The sequence below is a fragment of the Astatotilapia calliptera genome, chromosome 10 (genome assembly GCF_964374335.1).
Source record: "Astatotilapia calliptera chromosome 10, fAstCal68.1, whole genome shotgun sequence".
Taxonomy (NCBI): Eukaryota; Metazoa; Chordata; class Actinopteri; order Cichliformes; family Cichlidae; genus Astatotilapia; species Astatotilapia calliptera.
The window spans coordinates 15,493,352-15,518,155 of record NC_137431.1 but is presented as its reverse complement, the minus strand read 5'-3'; the positions used below and the strand labels follow the sequence as shown (position 1 = coordinate 15,518,155).

The 24,804-nt window shown below is 40.8% G+C and overlaps 1 protein-coding gene across 3 annotated transcripts in view; it reads right to left on the bottom strand.

Moving 5' to 3' along the window:
* nrg2a (neuregulin 2a) overlaps positions 1 to 24,527 on the bottom strand; it is a 78,768-nt gene extending 54,241 nt beyond the window's left edge. The window contains exon 1 of one of the 3 annotated variants that reach the window (XM_026182111.2): positions 22,278 to 24,527. In XM_026182111.2, coding sequence (XP_026037896.1) covers positions 22,278 to 22,686 — 409 coding nt within the window. In that variant the 5' untranslated portion in view covers positions 22,687 to 24,527. The remainder of the gene's footprint in view (positions 1 to 22,277) is intronic. The other 2 variants (XM_026182112.2, XM_026182116.2) reach the window with 2 other exon arrangements.
* Between the last annotated feature and the right edge of the window lie 277 nt (positions 24,528 to 24,804).

Below are 24,804 nucleotides of genomic sequence, written 5' to 3'. Positions count from 1 at the left end.
CCCTGCATGATGGAGCTGAGCTCCAGCCTCCTAACAGCAACATACCTGCACATCATCATTCTGATACTCCTTAAAAAAGCCCTTTCATAAGCACAAGAGTTTATCTCTTTAGACATAATGGCTTTAAACAGCCATTAGGTTTTACTGTTTACATCTGTCAGCTATTTTTTTCCAGCAAAGTGTATACTCAGGACTTAAAGCAAGGTAAAGTGCCTGCTTTTAACAAACATCTATATTTTTGATTGACAGAGGTGAGGCAAAGGCAAGGGGGAGAAGAAAGAGGACCAAACCTTCTACGAGAAGCAGAAGTAAAAAAGAGCTAGAATAAATAGAAAGCATGGGAAAAAAACAGCAGTAATGGAGGAAGAGAAGGGAAGATAGGGTTAAAAAAAAAAAAGCATGAAAGAGGGAATTTGTGAGTGAAACTAATGTCCCTTTCAACAGATGACAGAAAACAGCCCCACCTGCTGCATTCACCTTTTTAACAAGGCATCTGTTCCTCAGCTGACCACACGCTGAGCTGTGCTGCTGGAATAAAAAACACATTGTGCCTGAAATAAAGACATGCTGTGTGGTAGTAACCAAAGAGTTTGCAGCAAACCCAGATTTGTCTGCATGAATTTGACAGCTGCTGTTTGCTCATGTGCATGTGCTACAAATGCCTGCACAAGCGGACAACGTGTGGCCAGCAACAGCCGAGGAGGGTCGAGACGCCATCGATTAATGTCACCTTGCGAGCTGCTGAGTGGAGTGGAGACGTGACACAAATCAATGTCGGTGACATCTGGAGTTCCCAGAAAGGGGCTGGTTTCTCAAGGTCAGCTGCGCCAAGGTCAACGGAGATTCCAAATCTGAGTGTTACTAATGAGTGTGCTCAGCAACAGCTGGGATCGGGATCACAGAAAAGAAGCCACAAGTTGCTTCTGCTGCCTCATTTACAGCATGGCAAAATGGTTGGATGCATTCAAATCAAGCGTGTCCGTCTGTTATTTAAGGGGAGCTGCCAGAAACCAGAGGGAAACGACAGCAAAGAACACAAGTGTTAAAACAAGGAAGTGATCCTGTGTGGATTCAGCTCTTTGACGTTTCTGCAGCACATAGCTGTCACCATGGCAACCGCAGTCTTAAAGGTAGCAACTAGAGTATGTGAGAGAGGGATGTGGAGGGGCAGAGAGAGGATGAGAGACCGGGAGAGCGAAAGCAGAGAGGATGCTAGTGAGAAAGTAGGAGATAATGTGCGAGAAATACAATGGGAGGAAGAGTGAGGGAGGCTGAACTGAAAGACAGGTAAGATAAGAGGGCGTGGGGGGACGGAGCAACACCGAGAAAAAAAAGAAACGCAGAGGGAAGCATCTTCCGAGCAGCTGCAGCCTGGCCACTGTATCGCTCTATAAGAGAGATGTCCATGAGTAAGCCTGTGCCAAGCCTGCTGGGAAGCACTGCAGTAGCATCTCAGAGAGGGAGAGATGACAAACATCAGCACTGAGCATGCTCCACTCTCAAGGCCACTGAGAAAATGAGATTTCAGCTCTTTAGCCTCCCAGTTTGTTCAGTTCTCCCGCTCTGTACCAGTCTCCATCCTTCACTAGCTCGCTCTGACAGACACGTGACATCACCAACACCTCTCACAGCTTTAGATGTGGCTCCACAGTGGACAAAATGTGACTGGTGTGTCTGATAACTGATTGATTTAATGGCAAGAGGCATCTTCCCCACTTACGGCCACGCTGACTCACACTGTGACAGGTTTGATTGCGGCTGAGAGGAACAAGAGACGAGCACAGCAACTCATCAGCCGGTGGGGCATGATACTGCAATAACAGTCCAACCCTGCCACCAGATTTGATCTCTGTGCCTCCCAACTCTAACCGACTGTCTTCCTAATCTGGACGGCTGCCAGAACGGAAGAGGAGAGAGAATGGCAGCCATACATTAGCGTCAGACCTACCATTAAGCAGATTTTGATTTATGTTACGTTTTGCTCTTAATGCCTGTACTGCAGGCAGACAAACACCTACTCACACAGATGTACTGTTGTGTGTGCTTTTCCTTTGTTTCACAACTGAAAGCTGATTCCTTTTTTTTTGGCCTTGCTCATGGTAATGTGATGAAGTGTGGGGTTATGTGTGCTTGAGAGCAAGAGAGAGACAAAAATTGTGCGTGCATTGAATGTGTTGCGTGTGTGTGCAGGAAACTGTACAGAAAGCTCTACAGGATGTCAATTGCCTCTCGACTTCCAGTGGGGCTAAACTGACAAACTCTGTAAAACAATTTTCTGCTCCCTGATGATGAAAATAAATATTAAAGTCATTGAATTTCACGTTCGCTAGCCATATCCTTTCAGCTGGATAAGAATAGCTCATTGCTGAGATTAAAATAGAACAAACATTTTAAATGACAGATGCTGTCTGAGTAGCTGAGTATGACTTTGATCCTCTTAAACAAAAAAATCCGCTCTATCTTCTTAAGGTTGCCTGATTGAATCTCTCTCCTTCTCTCCTCCTCTTGTATTCATCCACCATTTAAACATATTTATTTTCTGAGTCTCTTTGTCTGTCTCGCGCTCTCTTTCTCTCTGCCCGTCTCCCTCCCTTCTGCCAAAGGAGACATAAAGAGGTTTGTGTGACGGAGCAGATTGACTTGAAGATAGAGGCTGGAAGCAGATCTGCTCTTCCACCTCCTCATTCTGCTCTATCTCTCCTGCTCTCACCCAGATGAATAGACAAACAGTCTCCCACATGCTCTCACAGTTTATCAAACACACACCCACATAGAACGAGGTCTTCACGCAAACACATATGTGCACTCTCGCCAGAGAGAACAACACACACTCAATCTAAGTGTCCTCAGGCTGACAAAGTATACACTGTCACACTCAAATACAAACAGACCCCCTCAAACACGCTCGTACGCATACGCATGCAAACACACAGGTGCATCCGCATGTAAATAAAAGATGCACGTGGGCCACTGATGCATTTCAAATTGACCTTTTTCCACTCGTAGTGTAGTAAATACAAACCACTTGCATGTAGTTTACTAAAACGGACCTTTAATTTGCCACATCTGAATCACAAGATAGTGGGGTTTTTCCATTGCGTACATTTTAGCTCTTAAACTGACAACAACAACAAAAATTCCCCATCTTACATAGAATTATGAAATACATATAGAGCTATTAATAGTATACCTGTTATATCAGTTTCTATAACCACACAATAATAACACCAATACCCCCAAATTTCCATGACTGACAAACATTTACATTGCGGATTTAAATAAATCATGTGTAAACATATCTGAACTTTTTTTTTAAGTGAATCCACCAATGACGTTTTCATACATGGTTTAAAACCGAAACATAAATGTACACATGGGAAAACACGGGAAGGTTGTTTTCTTATCAGCACCCCCCCCTTGAAAAACATACGCTCATCCGTTCTCTGCTTTGCATTCTTCACATCAAATCAAATTCCTTTTGTGCTCTGCACTTTTCTTTATCTCCAGAATGTGCTTTTAGAGAAGCACAAACATGTCACAATGAGGACACTGTGAAGTGTTTCACACACACTGAATGCAGCTCCTTGGTCAAGTCATTTGCGATTCTGTTTTTTGCCTCGTGGCTGAGCTTGGGCTTATCGAGACTCTGTCTTATCTCTTTGTTTGTTTTTCACCAATCTAGGCTTTTCCTGGAAAACAGGCCACTACGCATGTGTAAGCTTAGATCATGCTTTGGCGGCATGAGCCCAAACCAAGGTGGTCTCAAATTGAGTGAATTTGATAAGTGGGCAAGAGAGCTGGCCCAGCTGATGGTGCCTCACACTGAGCTCTGGCAAGCCAGATGTAGCTGACAGGAAGCCAAGGCTGTGGTTGGGTCATCTCGAAGCGACAAGATGACTGCAAAGGCACACACACAAACACACACACAGGAAAAAAAAACCTCTCTCTAACTCTCTACAAGCAGTTAAATCCAATGCCGAGCACAGCAGCGACTGACAACCCCGGCACTAAGAAGGAGGTCAAAGCTAGCTAAAGCTCAAGCTCAAGGCGAGCCACCACCAGCTTAGTGATGGAGGTGCGGTACCAAAGCTTTAGCTTAAATTCTAATAGTTGAATTTCAGCCAAGAGTATTTACTATTGCTCAAAAAGCCAAGTAATAATAATAATATCATGCTATACCAGGTTTAGATGGATAAAAATGAAATGCTAAGACACTGGAGACAGGGTCAGAGTTTCACTGACTGCAGTGCAAAACTAAGGTCAAATAATTACCCAGTATTTTAACCAGAATGACCTTTCACAGTTTTAACAGGGCAAACAGAGAAGTCATCTACTGGGATATTTTTCAAGGTACGTTTTATGTTGTTTTGTATTGCTGGCTTGCCTACAGTGGTTTCCTGGCCCATGGCCATTTGCAGTATGATAACTCCTCGCTTCTAAGCCTAATGTCATGAAGACAACAAGGGAAGGAAAAGAAACATGCCTAGACAATGTGTAGTAAAAGTACACATCCCAACAGATGTGATGGGGAAAAAGCGGAAACGAGGCTACGGGGCTCACACTGCAGGGACTTTCTGTAACACTGATCTTACTGGCTTTTACAAGTACAACAGACCACTGTGAGGAATGCTGCGTTCTCATTTAGGGTAAAACACCCCCAGAGTTAAGGGGTATCAGTATCACAAGGGAGATATTTCCTCTTTTGTCTACATTTGCTGCAGCGAGGTGATGGTAGTGTGCTGGTCTGTGGGCCAGCTGGGACACATCTCAGTTTCCTTCTGCACACACACACACACTGAAGCTTGCTCTACGCTGCTCGCTATCTTTCAACAACAAGCTGAGCAACGACCAGACGGAAAGAGGTCCTATTTGTGCAGGAAGATAAATACACTTCTGCACCCAGTCCTGTCCCCTCCAGATTAGAGCAACACAATAATGAGCAGGAGCACTGGTGGAAGGTCAGAAGAAAGCAAGGCTAAAGGACAGAGGAACAGCCAACGACAAAAACACACGCCCTGGCATGCATCACACACGCAGGAGTAATCACAAACAGACATGCTTGCTTTTTACCTTTTTAGAATTTCAGAAATTTTTAATGATTGCCTAAATTTTCTGAAAAACCTTGGGGGTTGGGGCGGGGGGTGGGGTTACTATCCTACGTCATACTTCCCAAATCATTCCACTGGAAAATGTCCACAGTTTACAACTTGATGGCGTCACAGTTTGTAGACCAGTTCTCGGACGGCACACAAGGACTGCTTTGTGCATGGGCGTCAAGTATCTAGTCATCTTATGGTGTGATGAATGAAATATCCGTATATATATATTGTAAATACTGAGGAATACAATGGTTGAGTCGTCGACATGTTATTGCTGGTCGAGTCAGCAGCGTCATAATCTTCTATCAGCTCCTCCTCGGTATTACGTTCAGTCACAGAACACAGAATTAGGCAATTTATCTCCAATCTGCAAATGATGCATATTTTCGTTAGTTTTGTTGTAAAGTAAACATCTGTCCCAAGGTCGGAGACCCCTGTTGAGGGAGACAGGATTTTATCTTGGTCCACTTCCAAACACCGCTAACAAGCCATTCCATTCTGTGTAAAGTTATTTCATGTTAAGACACACATCAATCCACACCTACAACATACCTGAGGAAACAAACCTTCTCTCAGGATATGTACTGTGTGTGTGGGGTGAACATGGCCGGACACGTCCCTTAAACACACCGGGAGGCGCCCAGCAGGAGTGCCAGCAGCCCCTCTTTTCAACACTTCGGCACGCTGCACACAAACACCGTTGCCCTTCCCATGGTCCTTTTGTTCCCTATCATTTTGTTTGTTTATTTTTGGTTGAAGTTCCTGTCATGGACACCATCAGCTTTCTTTGCTAAAATGCATAATTGGCTGTCATATTACACAGTTTTCGGACAAATGTTTATTTCAGTCTATTAAATCTTACAGAGGCTGCATGTCAGTGTTCACGCTTGAATCACGGCGCAAATGCAGGCAAGGTTTGAAGCTAGCCATTCTACAACCAGCTGACGTAGGAAAGCATGCATATGCTTGCAGACTCAGAATTATAGCAAATGTATTTAGAGAAATTCAGCCAATTATCCAAAAGGATAACACGCACAAGCACCGGCAAGCAACAACATCGAGCTGGGAATTTCTTTTTTCCTCGATCTGCATGCATTCCCCATAAAAACAAAACAAAAAAGTGTTCAGATTCAGATGAGGAAAGGATGAACTATTTCTGTATGTACCTTTTAAGAAGGTGGACTGAAATGTGAGATATCCAAATTAACAAAACAACTAAACTACTCTGAGAGTTATGTGCTCCACGTTCTAAGCAACACTCTGTTCCCAGTGACTGAACAAATTTTACTACCGTGACATGACCTAAAAAGAAGTACAAAACGCTGGTACGTCTGTCATCAAGTAGTGACTAAATAAAACCTGCCCGAATCTACTGATAAAACCAGCAGACTACAAGAAACTGATGCTTGATGAGAGTGAAGCAGTAGCCCGGGGCCTATAGTAATTGAAGGCCAAAGAGAGAGAGAGAGCCTCAGTGAAAGGTTATCATCCGTACTGTTCTTTATTGCCACGTTGTTTCCTGTGAAGCTACCGGACAATTTGTTGAGGTGATAGTGTAATGAAGAATCGCCCAGAGCTACAAATGGTTAACTGATGAGTAGGTTAAAAAAATGCTGCTGCAATAAGTCAAATTAAGGCTGTGAATACTAAATTACACAAATCACAAATGAAGTCATGTTTGCCACTCGTTAATGCAACCTGCTTCTTACTGTTGCCCAATAATAAGAAGCAATAATAAGCTGTACTATAATTCTTCCAAAGACTTGGCACTTTCTTGACATTTTACACTGTCAGTTGATACTGTTCCTCTCCTTTTCCAGCCAAAACAAGCTACACGGCTTTGGCTACATCGAGTCATAATTTCCAATGAAAGAGCGAGAGTTGCATTTGTGTTTTGATTATAGTGTTTGTGTTTTATTTTAGGGATTAAGTAAGACTGTGTTAACTCCCGTTCTCCACCACAGTGTCACTGACATTACAAACACAGTGCGCACGTATGTATACTTAAAAACTTGTGTGGTGCTCTACAGTAACCGAAGCTAGAGCCAAAGCTAAAGATGCCGCCGAAGACGTTAAGCTGTTTACACAAACCTTTTATACCTTGTGATTGAGGAGCTCTATTCTCACCTATAAACCAGTTTATGGAATGTTTATGGAATGTGTTTTCTTCCATGATACGCCTGCAGCTACGAAGATCGACAAGCGAAATGTGTGCCTGCCAGCTATGCCCTCCCTCTGTGGACTGAGCAATAGTAGACTACTTCTGCAACATGCCAAAACAGTGTTGATCTCAAGAGTAATTTGTGTGAGCACAATCATGACCACAGGCCTCCAGCTTTAAGCAATTATTCTGTTCATAAGAATTATCAACCAAAAGTGAATCTAGTGCTCTGTCGGGCTGCAGAAACAACAAGTATCAGACGCAGGGAAAAGAGTAACCAGTTTAGTATTGGGGCAAACCAAGAAGCTTCACGAGGCTTCCGATCAAAAAAAAAAAAAGGAGGTTACCTGAGTAGTTTGTGAGTTATGCCGTTCACATGTATTAATCCAAAGTGATATTAATTAATATGTGATGTGATTAACCTGTTGATCGATGTAAAGAATGCAAAATCTGTATATAACAAAGTTAATAGCCCAGAATTATTTCCCCCAATTTAGTTGGAATGATGGATAAACTGTATGCAGTGCAGATTTCCAACATTGATCTACACTCTATGCCATTAATACAGATGGGCCACATTGTTTTTTTTTAGTGTCAATGAATAATTAACTTCTAATGTTCTGTTGTTCTTTGCTCCAAACAAAAAGACTAGTCTGCAGTCTAATCTTTTTCATACTGAAATACAGCGTAAGTTAAAAAAAAAATCATGTTTGTTTTACATTTATGCATGTGCAAAAGTCTTTGCTCATTTGTCATTTCTCTATATTTAACTTCCAAGGAGCCAGACTTTCTTATTTGTCTTTAAAAGTGGTCTTGAGCAATAATTCTGAAGGTCTTTCAAAGTTTTTCTTTGTACATTGGCTGCTTTTTCACTCATTTTCAGTCCAGTCCTTGTACCTGACCATTTTCAGAGGAATGTTTATTGTTTGTTAAGCCACTTAACACGGACCTGTGACTCATTCAAGCATGCAAAAGGCACATAACTCAAGGGATGAACCAGTGTTGTGTTGACACGTAAGAGACAAGTTAGGCACTTTGTTACTAACAGCCTGTTTCAAAAACACATAATTTGTTCTCATTTCTTTACTTTAATCTATGAAACAATCCAAAAATAACGCAGTTTTAACAGGCATAAAACTGGATTTTTGCACTAACAAAGTGATTCCCAAAGAGCTATTAGCTGAAAACGTGCGTGTCCTTACAAGATTTGAGCAAAGTAGAGAACAAAAGAAGAAGTGGGAGGCCTAAAAAATGATACACAACAGATGACGAGTGTCTGAATGTAACGTGCTTAGGAAAGAAGGACACAGGACCTGAGAGACGCATCGGTCCCTTCAGCTGATCCATCTACTGTTCAATGATGTCTCATTAGAAATGGTCTCAGTGGAAGGGTAGCTGTCGAAGAAACAGTCTCAAGGAGAAATGGCTGATGTATGCCAAATTACACAACTGGACCAAAAATCTGGCAAGAGGTGTTAATCCATATTTGAAATTTGTGTTTCAAATCATCAATATGTACTGAGGAGGTCAGGAGGGAGCTAAAACAGTGAGTATCTACAGCCATCTATAAAACATGGTAGAGGCTCCATCATGGTTTGGAGCCAAAACACAGTGCCAGTTCAGTAAAAACTCATATCAGTCATGGATTGGCCCCCCAGATCCAGGATTTCAGCATTTTTGAAGCAGTGCAGGATCATCTTGACAGTGAACAGAAGAAAACTCCAAACCAGATAACATCCAATGAAGAGCTTTGCATGTCCTTCAAGAAGCCTGGAGAACTAGTCCTGAAGACTACATAAAGGAACTACAAGGAAACTTCCCTAAGGGGTGCAGGCTGTGTTGAAGAATAAATGTGGTCATATCAAATACTCACATTCAGGCTTGTTAGAAATTCTGTTTTGCCTTATATGCTGCATTTCTGTGTGCGTTTGCATATGTTTCAATAAATTCTGCAACTATTTCACATTTTCTGAGAGAAACAAGGGGTGGTAACCCACAGAACTGTATATGTCTCATATTTAGACTTCACGTTTAAAAATAGGATCGTGTCTCTTTTTATTTACTGATTTCTTATTTAATGATAATACCAAAGGAGTTTAAGAGGTTATTTTTGGTGACAGCCTTTCATGGCGTGCACAATATAAAGAAAAAAAAAACAAGTTTTAAATATTTAAATACGTGCACTAGCTGCAGCCTGTGAAGGAAGCGTATTGCAGCCCAAGATAGCTGCAAATTACTGAATAATTCAAAAGGCTGAGTAAACTTGAACTGCCTTCACAAAGCAGGAGGATACAAGTCATAATGATCAGGCCAACGTAAACACACTAAATAGGGGTCTATGGTGTGGAAACATGCGCTGCAAACCAGGTATATGTGTGTTTTTCCATTTCATTGGCAATTTTGTGTTTTTTTCTTAGTCATTCATCTATAGTATTTTTCTTTTTCTTTTTAAATTTCAGTACATGCCTTATGTTATTCAGTGCTAGCTCTGAAGTATACCTGTAGTAATACTGTAGTATTTGAAAGAGTCGATTCTTTGTATTTTAGGAATGTCCACCCCAGGGCATTCAGGGGTGGACAGGAAAAACAGATTGCCTTTGTCATCAAAGTAAAATCCAAATGGCTGTGAGTTTCACAGTTGTTGTGCTGTTGATATCTTGCGGACTGTGCGGCGATTGTGGCCATTTGAGCGCTGCTGACACTGCTCCAGCTGTAGAGGCAAGGAGCCTAACAACTGCTGGGACATTCCCAACGGACTCATCCCTTTCAACTTTTTGGTGTTTCTCCCACTTCCTCGTCCTGATCCTGATCATATACTGCCTCATTGTGGTGAAGTCAACATTCTTCAGTGGGTTGAAAAACTCTAACTGCTAAAAAGTCCACTTGCAGGGTGTAAACTGTAGTTACAGAGGCCAAAGTCTAAGAACTACAATATTTCCAACATTTGTGTTAGACTAATGTTCTCTTTAGTGCCAGATGTTCTTTGATTTCTTCTTTTATTTATCTAAAATGTCCCTAGCAAGTGTTATATACACATTTTGTTACCAAACTTCTGGCCAGCAATTTTAGGTATTCAGCAAAAATAACTGAATTTATAAAACTGGTAAAATATGATAACACCTAAAGCCATTTACAGTTTCCCTATGCTTATAAAAGTTCCCCTCTTATACCATCTCTCAAGGTAGTCCAAAGAATAAGCCACTGGCCGTTTTATAAATATTGACCTACTTAATTTTTTCTAATGCATAGTCTTAATTTACACAAATCACAAACAAATACCAACCTACAAATTTTTAACTTGTCAGGTTTATTACTGACGATGTAGTCAGTAGATATATATATTTTTAAATGCAGATCCTTTTATGTGGCTCTAAGAGCTTGAGGACATCTGTTTATGAATGAACTGACACATCCCAACAATATAAAAAAAAAAGGTTTCGAGCAGATTTTCATTGTGTTGTCGTCGTTTAAAGAAACTAAGCACATCTTCCCAGTTCCAAAACACACAGACAGAGAAAAGACACATACAGTGAAACAGGACACATGAGGAGAAACTGTAAATGAAAGTAAGGACTGAAAGTCACCGTCACACAAATATACAATAGAAATAACATATCAGTCCTGTGATAGACTGTCCCGAAATGACCCTGAAAAGAATAAACAGTTAAGAGAATGGCTGGCTGTCTGGATGCTCAAGGAATGCTGTTCAAATCGTGCTATGTGCATTATTAGCAAAATTATTTTACAAGGTTGGATGATTAGTCTACACTGCATTATTTTCAGCTAAGAAACTGCTCAGCATCTGGTACTGAAGAGATCCATGGCTTTTATTCCATTTGTTTCTCTGGTGGGGTGGGATACGCATTCTCAATAAATGCCAAAGACAGTAATAATTAATCTGTTTATGACGCCATCACTTAAGGTGATTAAACAGAAATGGGAAGCTTTAACAAAAGATTTAGTGAGAGAACAGTGAGGTTGAGATACACTGCTTAACCTTTGCTAAAAATTTTAGCTGTAGGCCCAGCTTTTAGTCTAATAAATAGTGCACTGAACACTGTGACTATTTAGTGGACATAGTCAAACATTGTGCTCTCCACTACCACTGCAGTACTACAGTACTTGTACAATAGGAAACAAGAAAGTAGTGACTGAAAATCACAGAAAAACACAGTAAAGACTACCATACAAAAATATAATAGGAATCATATATTAGCCCTGCGTTAGGGTGCCTTGAACTGACCCTGAATCGGATAAGCGGTTGTAAAGATGGATGGAGTGAGGATTGTTTGATTCCCTGTTTGGGTTGAAGGAGTCTCCAATAATGCCACAGACAATAATATTTAATCTGTTAATGACGCCATTGCTTAAGGTGATTAAATGGAAATGGGAAGCTTGAAGGAAAGATTTACAATAGTGTGGTCAAGATGACGTGCTTACTTTTTGAACCTGAATGAACAAAAAAAAAAAAAAGGGGGGGGGGGGGCGCTTGGTGACTCACATTCTTCATTTAAAGGTGACCTTGGCCCTTTGCAAAAACAAAAACAAAACAAAACAAAACTGGAGGTGATCTTTGATGGCAGCGTCATTTAATAAAGAAATAAATTCTGTTGTTAAAACCAATTTCTTCCAGATGAGAGCCCTCGCGAAGATTAAGAACGTTCTCCCATCTGCTGACTTTGAGAAAGTAATTCATGCCTTCATTTCATCCGGGCTTGATTATTGCAATAGCCTTTATTTCGTAATCAGCCAGGCTCTGCTTTGTTGTCTACAACGAATGCAGCAGCTCGACTGCTGTCAGGCACACGTAAATGAGACCATATTTCCCCTGTTTTTGGCTTCTTTACACTGATGCCCGGTTACAGAATTGATTTTAAGATTTTATTGATTGTTTTTTTTAAATAAATGGTTTTAAACAGATTAGAATCCTTTTACATTTTTGAACTTTTAACTATGGATATTCCTGATATGTCTTTAAAGTCAGCTAATCAGATGCTTCTGGTAGAAGCAGATTAAAACACCTAAATGTGACTGAGTTATTGTTTGTCTTCCCAGCTCGGTTATACTGCTTTTAGTTGAACAGCACTTCGGTTATCCCTTGTCGTTTTTAAATGTGTTAAAGAATAAATAGGTTTGACTTCTATAAATGTTGGCAGTGGTTGGGGGGCTGTAAGCTAATCTAAAAGCCCAGCTCGGTCCACTACATAGTCACAGTCCAGCACTACACTGTAGTGTCTGAGACGTCAAGGCCCATGAGATTCTGCTGTACCGTAAAACAGGTAAAGAGAAGGAAATGGGGCATATTAGTGGAAGGTTCTTCGTATCAAAAAGCAATGCATCAGGTGCAGGAGGCTTCCATGCCATGTTACAATGCCTCACTGATACAGTAAAGTATAATTAAAGGTTCAACCATCCTTTAAAATGTCCTTTGGTGCTGACACTGTACATTAAATCCAGTGCTAGTGTTTTACAGGGAGGTTTATAAAAAATAATGGTGTCTTCCAGGGTGAATGAGCTGTTTAACTGAATAGCTGATAACATGGACGTGGATGTTTTCCTCTGAGGTATGCCATGAGATCTAATAAAGTTGAAGAATAAATTAAGTATTTAGACTGAACCTGGATCATTTTATCAGAACACACAAATCTGGGTTATGTGGAGGCAAGGTTGCCCTTTTTATTCTCCTTTTGATATTCTGATAGCGTTTTTATTATTATTTGTTTTTTAAATATTATTTTTATCTTTTTGTCTTCCTTCGGATCTTCCTGGCAGCAGCCAGCAGGCAAAATTGGGGCGATAGGGTTTGGGGTTATGCAAGATCCTTGTGTGATAGAGATGGGTTGAGTGAGAGCTGATTTAATGTGCTGGTCCACATTTTCCTGCAACTTCTAACCATATCCTCTTTTTTGTCCCTGTTGCTTTAGAAGGACCAGTAAACTTTTTTGTACCAATTCATTAGCACAGTTTTAAAATATAATAAAACTGTGACAGAACTGACACTGAATATTTCTGACTGTTAAGTATAAAAAACACAGGTGGAAACCCTTTCTGTGACAGGGTTTCCACCTGTCGCAGAAAGTATCAGACAGACTATCCTCGTGTTCTGCTCTAAATAGTTTTGCCATTTCAAACGCAGCCTTCATCCCAGTTTGTGAATTCAAGCAGGCTGGAGATTAATGGAGATTATTGTTTGCGAGATTAGGTTCCAACTGTAAGACTAATCTGCATTCACACCACTAACCAATCCAAATCTGCTTCTCTGTCTGATGGTAGATTTCAGCCAGCTGTTTGCAAGCTGCAGTGTTGCAGTATAACAGCCATGACACAAAGATCTGTGGCTTTACAGTTAAGGTAAATGCTCTGGATAAAACATGACTGTTTATCTAATTATACACAGAAAATATTGACCCGTTTGTCAGAGACTTGCGATGCAATGTTTGATAAAAGCTGGTGAAAAGGTGCAGTTTACCTGCAGCAGAAGGTGCATGCAGTATTGATCTATTAACAAAAAACCTTTTCCATAAAATTACAAATACATGAATACAAATAAAAGCAGACACAGCTATTAAATTACTGCAATTTTTTTTAAATCCACATTTTTGCCAATAATATCACATGCATATTTTGCTTAATCATGTTTAAGCGAGAAACTGAACAAGCAGGCAGTCTATCATGTTTGTCTACTATCATATCTACCAATATGGCATCGTGCAGGCTGTTATTTCCCCAGTCTCGTGATCTTACGAAATACTTTTAAACTCTCACTTAAGCAGTTTGCACTTATGGAAGCAAATAATAAACCAGATATAAAATTGAAAGTTTTAAACTGCATGGCATTGCAGACTTGTTTTCATAGTTCTTATCCAGCTGAACTTAGAGTAAGCCCATTATTCTCCATGAGCCCAGACATAATTCTGTATTACATGGAAATTTATAATCGTCCAAAGCATTGCTTTAGTGTGTGTGTGAAATCTAAAGCTTATGTTAACAGACATTTAAACTATAGCAAGTATCTCTGATGCTGGATATGTTAAACTGCACATAAGTAAACTGTCAGCATTTTGTGGATCGGGAAGAATTAGGAAGTGATAACTCCATTTTGTGCTTTGTCCAGAGCTTTCCTTGCATCACAAATGGTGCTTAACCTTAATAACCGTAATACTGTATGAAATCCGTTAGGTACATGACATTCTCTAACATTTGTTGTCTAACCAGCAAGAACCATTAAGCAAGCTGAAAACCTGAATCTTATTTCTCAAATACCTGCTACCAATCGGTGCCCATCTTAAATTACTGATATGAATATAATTTGGAAATCAAATATTGTGTTTGCAGCTGATAGATAATTTTGGCCCGTTTTGTATCTTTCATATACCAAAATTGTCATATATTTATGTTTACTGTATATATATATATATACACAAATATTAGTGTGCAAGAATCTTAAGCCACCACTTTTATGTGGCCTTGAAGAATAGTTTTTCTTTGGACATTGGCTGCTTTTTCACTCATTTTCAGTCCAGTCCTTGTACCTGACCATTTTCAGTGGAATGTTTATTGTTTGTTATGCCACTTAACACTGACCTGTAGACCTGCACATAACAGACGGCTTAGCAAAGAACCAACTTTAAATTGCACCTTTGCATTGCACTTTGTTACTACCATCCTGCTGCAAAAACACATTTTCATTTCTTTACGTAAATCTGTGAAAAATGCTCCAGTTGGTATACTTATACAAACGCAAGCTAGTATTTTTCCACTAACAAGGTAATTTTCAAAGATCTATTAGTTGAAAACTTGGTATGGTATGCAGTGTGTCCTTAAACAAATTTGAGGAACCTGGACAAGTAGAGGACAATAAAAAGTGGCAGGTCTACAAACTAACCTTTCAGCATATTTCAATACTCTTTACTGGAGCCTCATCATTGGTCTCAGCGGAGGGGCGTTGTCAAGAAGCTATTCTTAAGGATGGGAAAACAAGGAGAAAAGACTAAGGTATGCCAAATTACACAAGAACTTGACCAAAAATCCATCAACGTGTACAGAGGAAGACTGGAGAGAGGTACAACAGTGAGTGTCTACAGCTGTAAAACACTGTGGTGGAGGCCCTGTTTGGTTTGGGACTGCGCTTCAGCCTGTGGTGTTGGAGAGCTTGCCAAAAAACAGAAAAGTATCATCAGATCCACCACGCAATATGGAAATATGCAATACGGAAAGCATCTAATTGGCAATAGCTTCAATTTTAGCATGTCAAACACCCCAAACACACTGTCAGTGCATTAAAAGCATACCTGCATAGAAAACCACACAGAAGAACACTATCAGTCATTGATTGGCCTCCTTCGAACCAGAAGCTCAACATTATTGAATAAGTGTGGGATCATCTTGAGAGAGCAGAACAAGAAGCAAACAGCATCCAAAGAAAAACTCTGAATATCCTTAAAGAAGCCTGGAGAACTAATCCTGAATAATCCTTAAAGAGAGTACAAGAAAGTTTGCCTAAGAGAGCTCATGCTGTGTTGAAGAATAAAGGTGGCCATACCAAATATTGACTTTCAAGCACCTTATAAATGTACATACTCTGTTTTTGCTTTATATACTGTATTTCCATGCGTGTTTGCACATATTTCAGAAAATCCCGGCACACATTTCCCATTTTCCCAGCAAAGTATAAAGCAATGATAGGTGGCTCAAGACTTCTGCACAGTATTGTACAGTAACCGTATTAATGTTCTAAATCATGGAAGGCAAGGAGTAACACAGTACATTTACATAATAACAGAAAGTTTTTAGGTGGTAGTAACTAAAGCTAATATGTTCCATCTTCATCCACTGTGATTTTGAGTATTTCAAATGACATTGCATATCTGGTGAATGCCACAACTAGAGCAGAAAGGAAATTGACATTCCTCATTGGTGAGATAATTGTGTAACTTTCACAAACATGCATCAGCGTTAAGAGCTTCACACTGTTTTAAACAATAAATGGATCAACTAACACTGTAGTTAAAGTACTGGCTTACTCAGTAACAGTAATAACCAAATATGTGCCTCACCTCCAAAAAAAGAATGAATTCTGCTCTAAATCATCATCTTTTTCTAACTCTTATTTCTGCTATGACTGTTCTTTCTTTTTTTCATATCATGGCTCTATAGAGCTCATTACGTAACGCAGAAGAGCAACAATTACAACACACGAGCTGGGAAGAATCTGATTTGAAATTTTAGGAGTGTAGAGGAAAGGCTCGAAGCACACCGCTTGCTCACTTGCAATAGCTCTGCTGTACAAACAGGTACAACCATGACCCAAATCAGAAAACCTCAACTGTGCCATGACAGCTGCTCTGTTACTGGGGCAGTGTGACTTATGGAGACGCAAAAGATAGATATCCTAAATGCTTACCCTGTCACAATAATAGCTTTTAAAAATCTGTCTCTAGAAACGTGGAGCACAAGTCTGAGTGATTGTGAGAAAGTACCTAATGGACAAGAAAATGGGCACCCAATTACTGAAAATGGTCATGCCTTTTTCCCCCACAGATCTTGTGACTATACATCAAGCAATCTTGTCACTGTAAAATAGCCAAGATGAGATTGAATGGGGCAGAAATTCTTCATAAATGACCACCATGTGAACATAGAAAACAATCCTCACACAATCGCATAATATAGAGTGTAATCTCAGTCACGTTCAGTTGGAAGGCCACAACACTGACCATCGAAAAACGCTTCAGTCATCACCTAAACAAGCACACATCCTTTGCATGGCAATAATTTTTGCTGGTGAAATACAGTAAATGAGCACCTTTGTCACAACTGTTTGCTAAATGGCCCCTGAGAGTGTCATTGGGGTGTAATGACCAACTTGTAGATGCATGCTGATTAATGCTGCCACAAGACTAAATTGTGGGGTAGAAGCAGAGCCCAGTAGCCATCAGCAGCTGTCATTCTTGTTCTATGTCTGGCTCTTCTAAGGACCTCTTCCAATTCACAGAAAGATATAGCTTGCAGGCAAAATTCTGCCTGTCTACCACCTCAATGCAGCAGCTGTGACCTGCATACAGTTGGACTTTGCAGTGACAGATTAGTAACAGGGTGTGCATTCACTGCAACAGGTTTACATTGATCAAGCTCAAAAAAACTAAATGGCCAGAATGAGCACTTTAAAAATACACACAAGTGACAGTGATTTGCATGTTTGATGCATTTTGCAGTACAATGTACAGCTTTTAAAATGAGAGCTTTTTGTCATAGACATTGCACTGATTTGTACTTCATTTTACTCATACAGTGCTCCCACCAGCCTGAATACACCCACACACATGCACACGCAAAATACAGCTATGTAGGTCTCCTCAATGAGTCTGTGGATAGACAAAAAGCTGGGGGGGGGGGGGGGGGGCACCTACCACATTTGTTTCAGTCTGCACACTTTTGATTTAGGCTAAAATAAATAAATAAATACATAAAATAATGAAACAATCCTGAGATGTGATCTCTGAAAAAGGTTCTGAATAGACAAATGGATGACAATGTGTGTGTGTGTGTGTGTGTGTGTGTGTGTGTGTGTGTGTGTGTGTGTGTGTGTGTGTGTGTGTGTGTGTACAGAGCAGTCTGCCTCCTACTTCAGTACTTGTGCGCCAAGTCAACTGACATATGTTCAACAAGCTTAAAAAGAGATGTAAACACAAATTGTGTACTGAGGAGTAGGTCACTGGGCCTTATGGTGCACTAATACTGACTATGGTCCACTGTGTAGATTTCCTTATTCTGGAATACCAGTATATCTGACATGCTTGTGCCTGCTTTGTATAATAAGCGAACTTCCTTTTTAAAAGTGATAGCATCAACAGTGACCTGTTGCAGAGCAGCACTAAACTCCAAGGAAATACTGGCTGTCATGCAATGATACTGAAATGTATACTTGAGTGAGATGTTTATATGTCTGCTAGCTTACTGTATAACTTTTTTTATACACAGTAATGTCACAGATAATGCTACTGATTCAGCCAGACATGGACAACCAGTGTGAGGGCAGCATTTTCATAGCTAACATGAACCTGTGTTTGTGCATGCTTTCTGTAACCTGTAGCATAAGAAGTGTAATTGTTGCTGATTTCATCTCTGCTCTGACAGAAACCCAGAGCACCCAGCTGACTGAGTCCTGCAGCCAAAGTGCAGGTGTTAACAGGGAGTTACAGTGGGATTTTGCAGGTGAGGAAACGGGTGTAGCAGTGCAATGTGGGCATAAGAACCACTTTGAAATAAGCAATTATATTTTGCATTGTGAGATCCAGTAAAATTTTCCTTTGTGTATAGGCTGTGGTCTGGTGCTGCTGTGAGAGTCCCTGCTCTTTGTGGATTTTTGCCACTTAACTTTCAACAAGATAGACGCAGATGTTGTATGAGCTATCGTCCCTGATCTGAAACCACTAGATGATATAAAGTTCAGATAAAAGGTAAATTCCACTGAGTGAAGCTTATCGGCATCATCAGCTTACTTTTGCATTAAGATCTGCTACCCTTGATGTAAACTTACATTGACCATAAATACCACAATCTGCTCTGCACCTGTCCAACATAGCACATGACTGTACATTCACCACAGTACTGCCAGCTAACCAGCCTGTATGAAACTGTACTGAAGTACCTAGTATTTCATTGCAAACTTTGAATACAGCACCACAAAATTATGATGCTTTGATTTCCTTTGCAAGATGTTTCACAATATGAAAAAACACAACTACAGCATGTCATGCATGTCTGATTAAAATCTCCAAAGTTAAGGCATTACAAGTAAACTTTAAATTTCCAGTTTATCAAATATCTGCTCAGCAAATAACCGGTTAACTTTAACTAAAATTATGTTTCATCTTCCTCCTTTGCCTAACACATTTCTCTATTGTAAATAGGCAGCACATGTATATTTAGCCAGCATGACACACTGCAATATAAACTGCATATAAACAGCTTGTGTGTGATCATATTTGTTGAATTTATTAAGCTTGTTTCCACTTATTTTTAAGTGGGAAATCATTTCAAAACGTACAGAAGCTTGTTTTGCCACTGAAAAAAAATGACATCCATTAATCCAAAACTTCAAGTTAAATATCTCCGAATTTGGGGTTTCTTGAGATATAATAACTTTAAATTTTAAGATAATAACCTGAAGTTCTGATTTATCGATGGCAAAGAAATTTGCCTTTTTTGGTTTGGTTTTATTTTAGTGTTGTTATTTTTATTTGGTGGTACAGTGGTTAGCGTTGTTACCTCACAGCAAGACTTTCTGCATGGAGTTTCCATGTTCTCCTTATGTTTGCGTGGGTACTCTCCCATTCCTCTGGCTTCCTCCCACAATCCAAAGACATGTTAGTGGGGTTACGTTAATTGGCATTTCTAAATTGGCCTGAATGTGAGTGTGAATGGTTGTCTGTGTCAATGTGTTGGCCCTGTAATAGACTGGTGATCTGTCCAGCGTGTACCCTGCCTCTCGCCCTACAACAGCTGTCGCTGGCAACCCTAAAATTGGATAAGCAGAAGAGAATGGATGAATTGAAGGAAGCATTTTTTTCAGTGGCAGAAACAAGATTCTATACATTTAAAATTACTGCCCACCAAAAAATAATGTTTATGAGCAAAAGTATAAACAACATTTATGCTAACTCCTCTTTTGAAGAGGAGTGAGCTAGATGCTAAATTTCCACCACAGCAGCTTCATTTACATCTGCACCATTAACACTCAGTAGGGATGAGACGAACAAGGGGATGTGACACGAAATCCCACAATGAGGTTGTGGGATTTCATGCCATTATTTTCTTATTACTCCATCCTTTTGGCTATAAGCAAGTACAGGTAGAAAAAAAACATACTCAATAGTAATATGTATTATTCTGCCTATCAGATTTACTCTTTTACTAAAGGTGCTCAAGCTCACTTTAACACCTGTGTTAACTGCTGTAGGTAGCCTGAGTTTAAGGCAGCTCATAGGAAGTGGAAGTCACACAACCACATAATTTTGAGAGTTGCACAGTATATATGTTTAACACACTAGACAGCATCTGTACGGTGCCAAAAAGGGATTAAAGGCAAGTTTTGGGGAGGTCCTAAGAAGACCTGGAATCAGTCTCTGGGCCTAAACAAGATTTGTTAAGCCAAAAAAATATGAGCAAACATTAAGAGATAGTTAAATGCCTAAAACAGTCACCATAAAGTTGGTGATCTTTGGTTAGTGCTGAACAAAGAAAGGAACTGAAAGTATCACGAGGATATTGTTACTGTTTGCATGACAAGCCATAAATGGGGAGGAGAGGGGGGTCAGAAAAGAAACTCTGGGGAGATCTTAATATCCATGTATAACCACATACTTTGATGGGTTCTTTGAAGTAAATAAAAGGCCCAGGAACTGGGTGTGGTAACTCAAAGTGACACAATAGGTGGCTGTGCCAGTTTGATCACATCACTGACAAGCTTTGATAAGTGCCAGAAAAACTGACAAGGGCTGTTTGGGCTGTTCAGGGAATCCAAAAGGGAATAGGGTCCATTTTCTGTTACCTCTCTAACAAGATGATGAGTTTAAAAGCCACAGTGAGAGTGGCACAATCAAGAGGAGAGGGGAGAATTTGTGTCTCGTGAGTACAGACTAAGTGGATTTAAGACAGCAGCAGTACAGGACACGCATCACATTTTAGGCCGCAGTGCTTCAATGGAAGTGCAAATGTGTGTCCTAAACATTGTGGAAGAAGTGTGGAAGACAGGCAAGTAAGATTTTACAGCTGAGTAGCAAACACCATAGCCTAGACACAATGAAGGAACTATGTGGCCTTTAAGTTCACGTTACAGACACTTGCACTACTTTCTAATTAAAGTAGTAGGGGCTCATTTTAGCCTAGTAAAGGGCATTGAAAACAACATTGCTTATGCAAATCAAGTGAAAAAGCAAAAATCTGTGTCCATCTACATATGTACAATAATTCAGGATTTGAGTGCAGCCTGTTGCACCGCAGTTTCCTTTATTTTTTTGTACTCCGTAATTTCCACATCCTCAAGAAAATAATCTAACAAAAGAAGAAAAGAGCAAAGTTATTTTCCTTTGAAATATCTGCTGTCAATAAACCTGATTCTCTCAATGGCGATTAACAGGGTCATGATGCCTCACTGCAAACATAATGCCCTGGATATTGTTTTCAAGTTACTCTCTAAGAACAACATCTACAGACCAAAGTTATTTCTTAAACTACTAACAAGAAAAGGAAAATGCTTGAGTGTGACGTGGGAAAGTTGTTAATTCGACATTTTCAATCACAGCATCACCTTTCAGGATTCAGCTACAGCACACTGCTAGCCCTTAGCATGTGAGCAGGTCTGTCTGCAAACAGACAGACCTGCTCTGCTGCTGCTACGACAAAGTGTGGCATTAAAGCATTAAAGCAGGGCGGTAGCCTAAATATAGCCTAGGAGCCAATTTGCCTAGGGCAGCGTGATTTTCAACACGTGATACCGGTGATACAGGCCGCTGTCCCTGGTCCTGAAATTGTGCTCGCTCCTTTAAATGTAAGCGTTTGACGTTTCATAAAAGAAGCCACGAGGATATTTGGAAAACTGCAATGATTGTATGACTAACGACAAGTAAAACGTGCACTGCAATGTGTCTGAAATGTCAAAGAATAAAGCAGCTTTCCTGGCTGCAGATAGTAAAGTACACATAAACTGCAATTCCTCACTAGCAACAGTGCGAGGCGCTTGTCTATTGCAGTTCAGGGAGAATGGGAGAGAGAAAGAGAGTTTGATTGATCATGTGGGCTATGGGAGCCTGCGAGAGTTGTCGAAAATTGCTGCATAGACGCCCCTTAGGCACCTATTTGGTACCCAGTGACTCCAAGCCATGCTGTGGCCACAATAACCACAATTCACCAGAGTGCCTGTTACCAAAAGCCCCAAGCCCGGGGCTGTTAACACAACGTTGATTCTTCCGGGTTGGACTTCACCGGTATTCCACATTAGGGCTACATTGACTTACCGCAGTCCTCACACAAGATCCTTCCAACATCCTTTTTTAGGTTCTTTCCACTGGTGTCAAGAGGCGCGAACGATGCCTTAAAAACCAAGGGCTCGTCAGTGGGGTCCATGAAAAAAATGTACTTGTGGTTTTTCTTCACTTTGGTGCACGGAGCCTCAGATCCAAATTCCCCCACGGTGACGAGCTGTTCTCGCTCCAGACCCCCGCTGTTTAGGGGCCAAACATCCAGCACTTTGACATTCACACGGTACGGCTCCGCAGAGACGTTCACAGGCGTAGACTGCACCTTGCCCTCGATCACCACGGCGGATTTGTAAGCCTGGTCCTGCAGGGAATTCAAACTCGGGGAGTAGCAGGCGAATGAGACCCCGATGACCAGCATGGATAAATGTACTGAATCAAGCCTCATGCCGCCTGCTTTGGCTCGGTGGTCGCTGGTCGCGTTGCGGCAGGGCTCTCTCGGCTGCGGGGCGATGGCGATGGAGCTGGGTTGAATGAAGAGACAGCAAGTAGGCTCCAGTAGCACGACAGCGCGGCAGACCTTGCATAAGTGTCCATGCCATCGGGATCCGCTGCTTTTTCGGGTGATTTTCAGTGGGTAAACAGTAGCTCTGGAACCGCGGGGTGACGCTGGGTTTCAAACCCAGTCACTGATTTCTACTAATAATAAGGCATCGTAGACATGCTAAGCAAGGAATCGGCGGTTTCACTCTCTCCAGAAGATGCTTCCTATGCTGCCATAGTAGCCTTAACTGCAAGACGACGCCACTCTTATCTTTGCCCAAAAATTGCAGTGGTGGGGTACCGCTATGATGGTTTTCTGTATCATCTGCAGCGGAGAGAAAAGACGCAAAATGCTGCAGTGAACCACAAGTTTGGTAGTCCGCTCGCAAAACAAAAGCCACGTTTCATTCCCCCCACCCCTTCAAAAAAGAAGAAAGAAAAGAAAAGAAAAGAAAAAAAATTAAATTAAAATAAAGCAATTATTTCTGCTCGGCAGCTATAGCGCTAATACGCCGCCTTCCACCGCGGCTCTCTCTCCGCCTCCCCTACGAGCCACAGACGGACAGAAAATAATGCCGATTGCCAAGAGGCTCCCTCAACAGAAAAAAAACGCAGAACTGGAGCTCTGACACGGGCAACCGACGCACCGAAGGGTCGTTCTCCTCACTCCCCAAACCCCGCTACTGTGTGCCGATCACTCCATGGTCTTTTATCGGTGTCGACCTCACGTTATAACGAAACAAACGAAATCCAAAATCCATGACTGTCCCTCCTCAAAATCGCATTTCACTGTAGCCAAGGCATCGCTCCAAAGACCGAAACAGGTTCACACGGAAACCCGCTGAGCCCAGAGAAATCATATGGCTGCGATGACTAAGGCTGCGAAAGCATTTCGGAGTCTTCAAGAGACTGTTTTGAATGAGTTTTGCGTCTCATCCCATTAAGTCATGCCCTGCATTCAGGTCACATTCACTGCTCTGCCTCTAAAAAAAAGAAGAAGAAGAAGAAAAAGAAAGAAAAAGAAGAAGAAGAAGAAAAAAAAAACGCTGTTGAAAGAAGACCGCATTAAATCTATAGAGCTGCAACACCGGGGTCCAAACCGCAGATGAACTATTTGTTAAAGTGTTGTTGTTTTTTAAATATATATTTAAACGTGTTCATTCAGGGTAGTTCTGACAGAGCACTTTGACAAACGTCACGTTACATAACTACACAAATTAACATAGGAATACTGATTATCGTCATACCAAATATAACTAAAGTTGAAATTTATAATGGTTTGGTTTTAGCCTGAATGCGGATACATGATGTTCAAGTAACTGCATCACAAAGAGCGACATCTGCTGACCAGAGAGTAGTTGAGAGACAGTAACATACCCTAACTGCTGATGTTCATCAAACAAGCGACACAGCAGGGTGCTAGATTTGAATTTGGCTCAAATGAAAGGTGCACAAGATTAAGTGAAATAACCTTTAAAAGGTAAAAAGGTCAGGGTATAAATTCTATAATAAATCAATCTAAAACCAGGAAGCCAAAGACTCTCAAAACCATACTGTAACTTATAATAACACAATGGAGTTACTTGCGTGCACCACCTGCCAGCTTGAAACAGACCTGGCTGCTCTCCGTGGTGCTGAAATTTGAATTAGACCTATAGAGTGTTAATGTCAAACACGCTCACAATAGACAAGACATTACTGTGTGGACTAAAGTCCTCCTGTCAGCACCTATAATTGAGAATGCGATTTTTAAACAGCACTCTGCAGACCAGTGCGGGATAGATGCGATGATGTAGGAATTGGTGGAACAAGCATTTAAGGAGCAATCACATAATAGGTAATGGATTTCCCCTTTAAGATCAGAGCTACTTTATCAATTCTTGGCTGGGAATTACTATAAATAGTCACTTTAGTTTTTCAGTGGCTGCTCAAAGAGCCAGGACATAGGACTTTGTACAGGGGTCATATGTTTTTGAATATATTTTTGATAGGAAAACCAATAATTAGAGTGATTAAAAGTTTC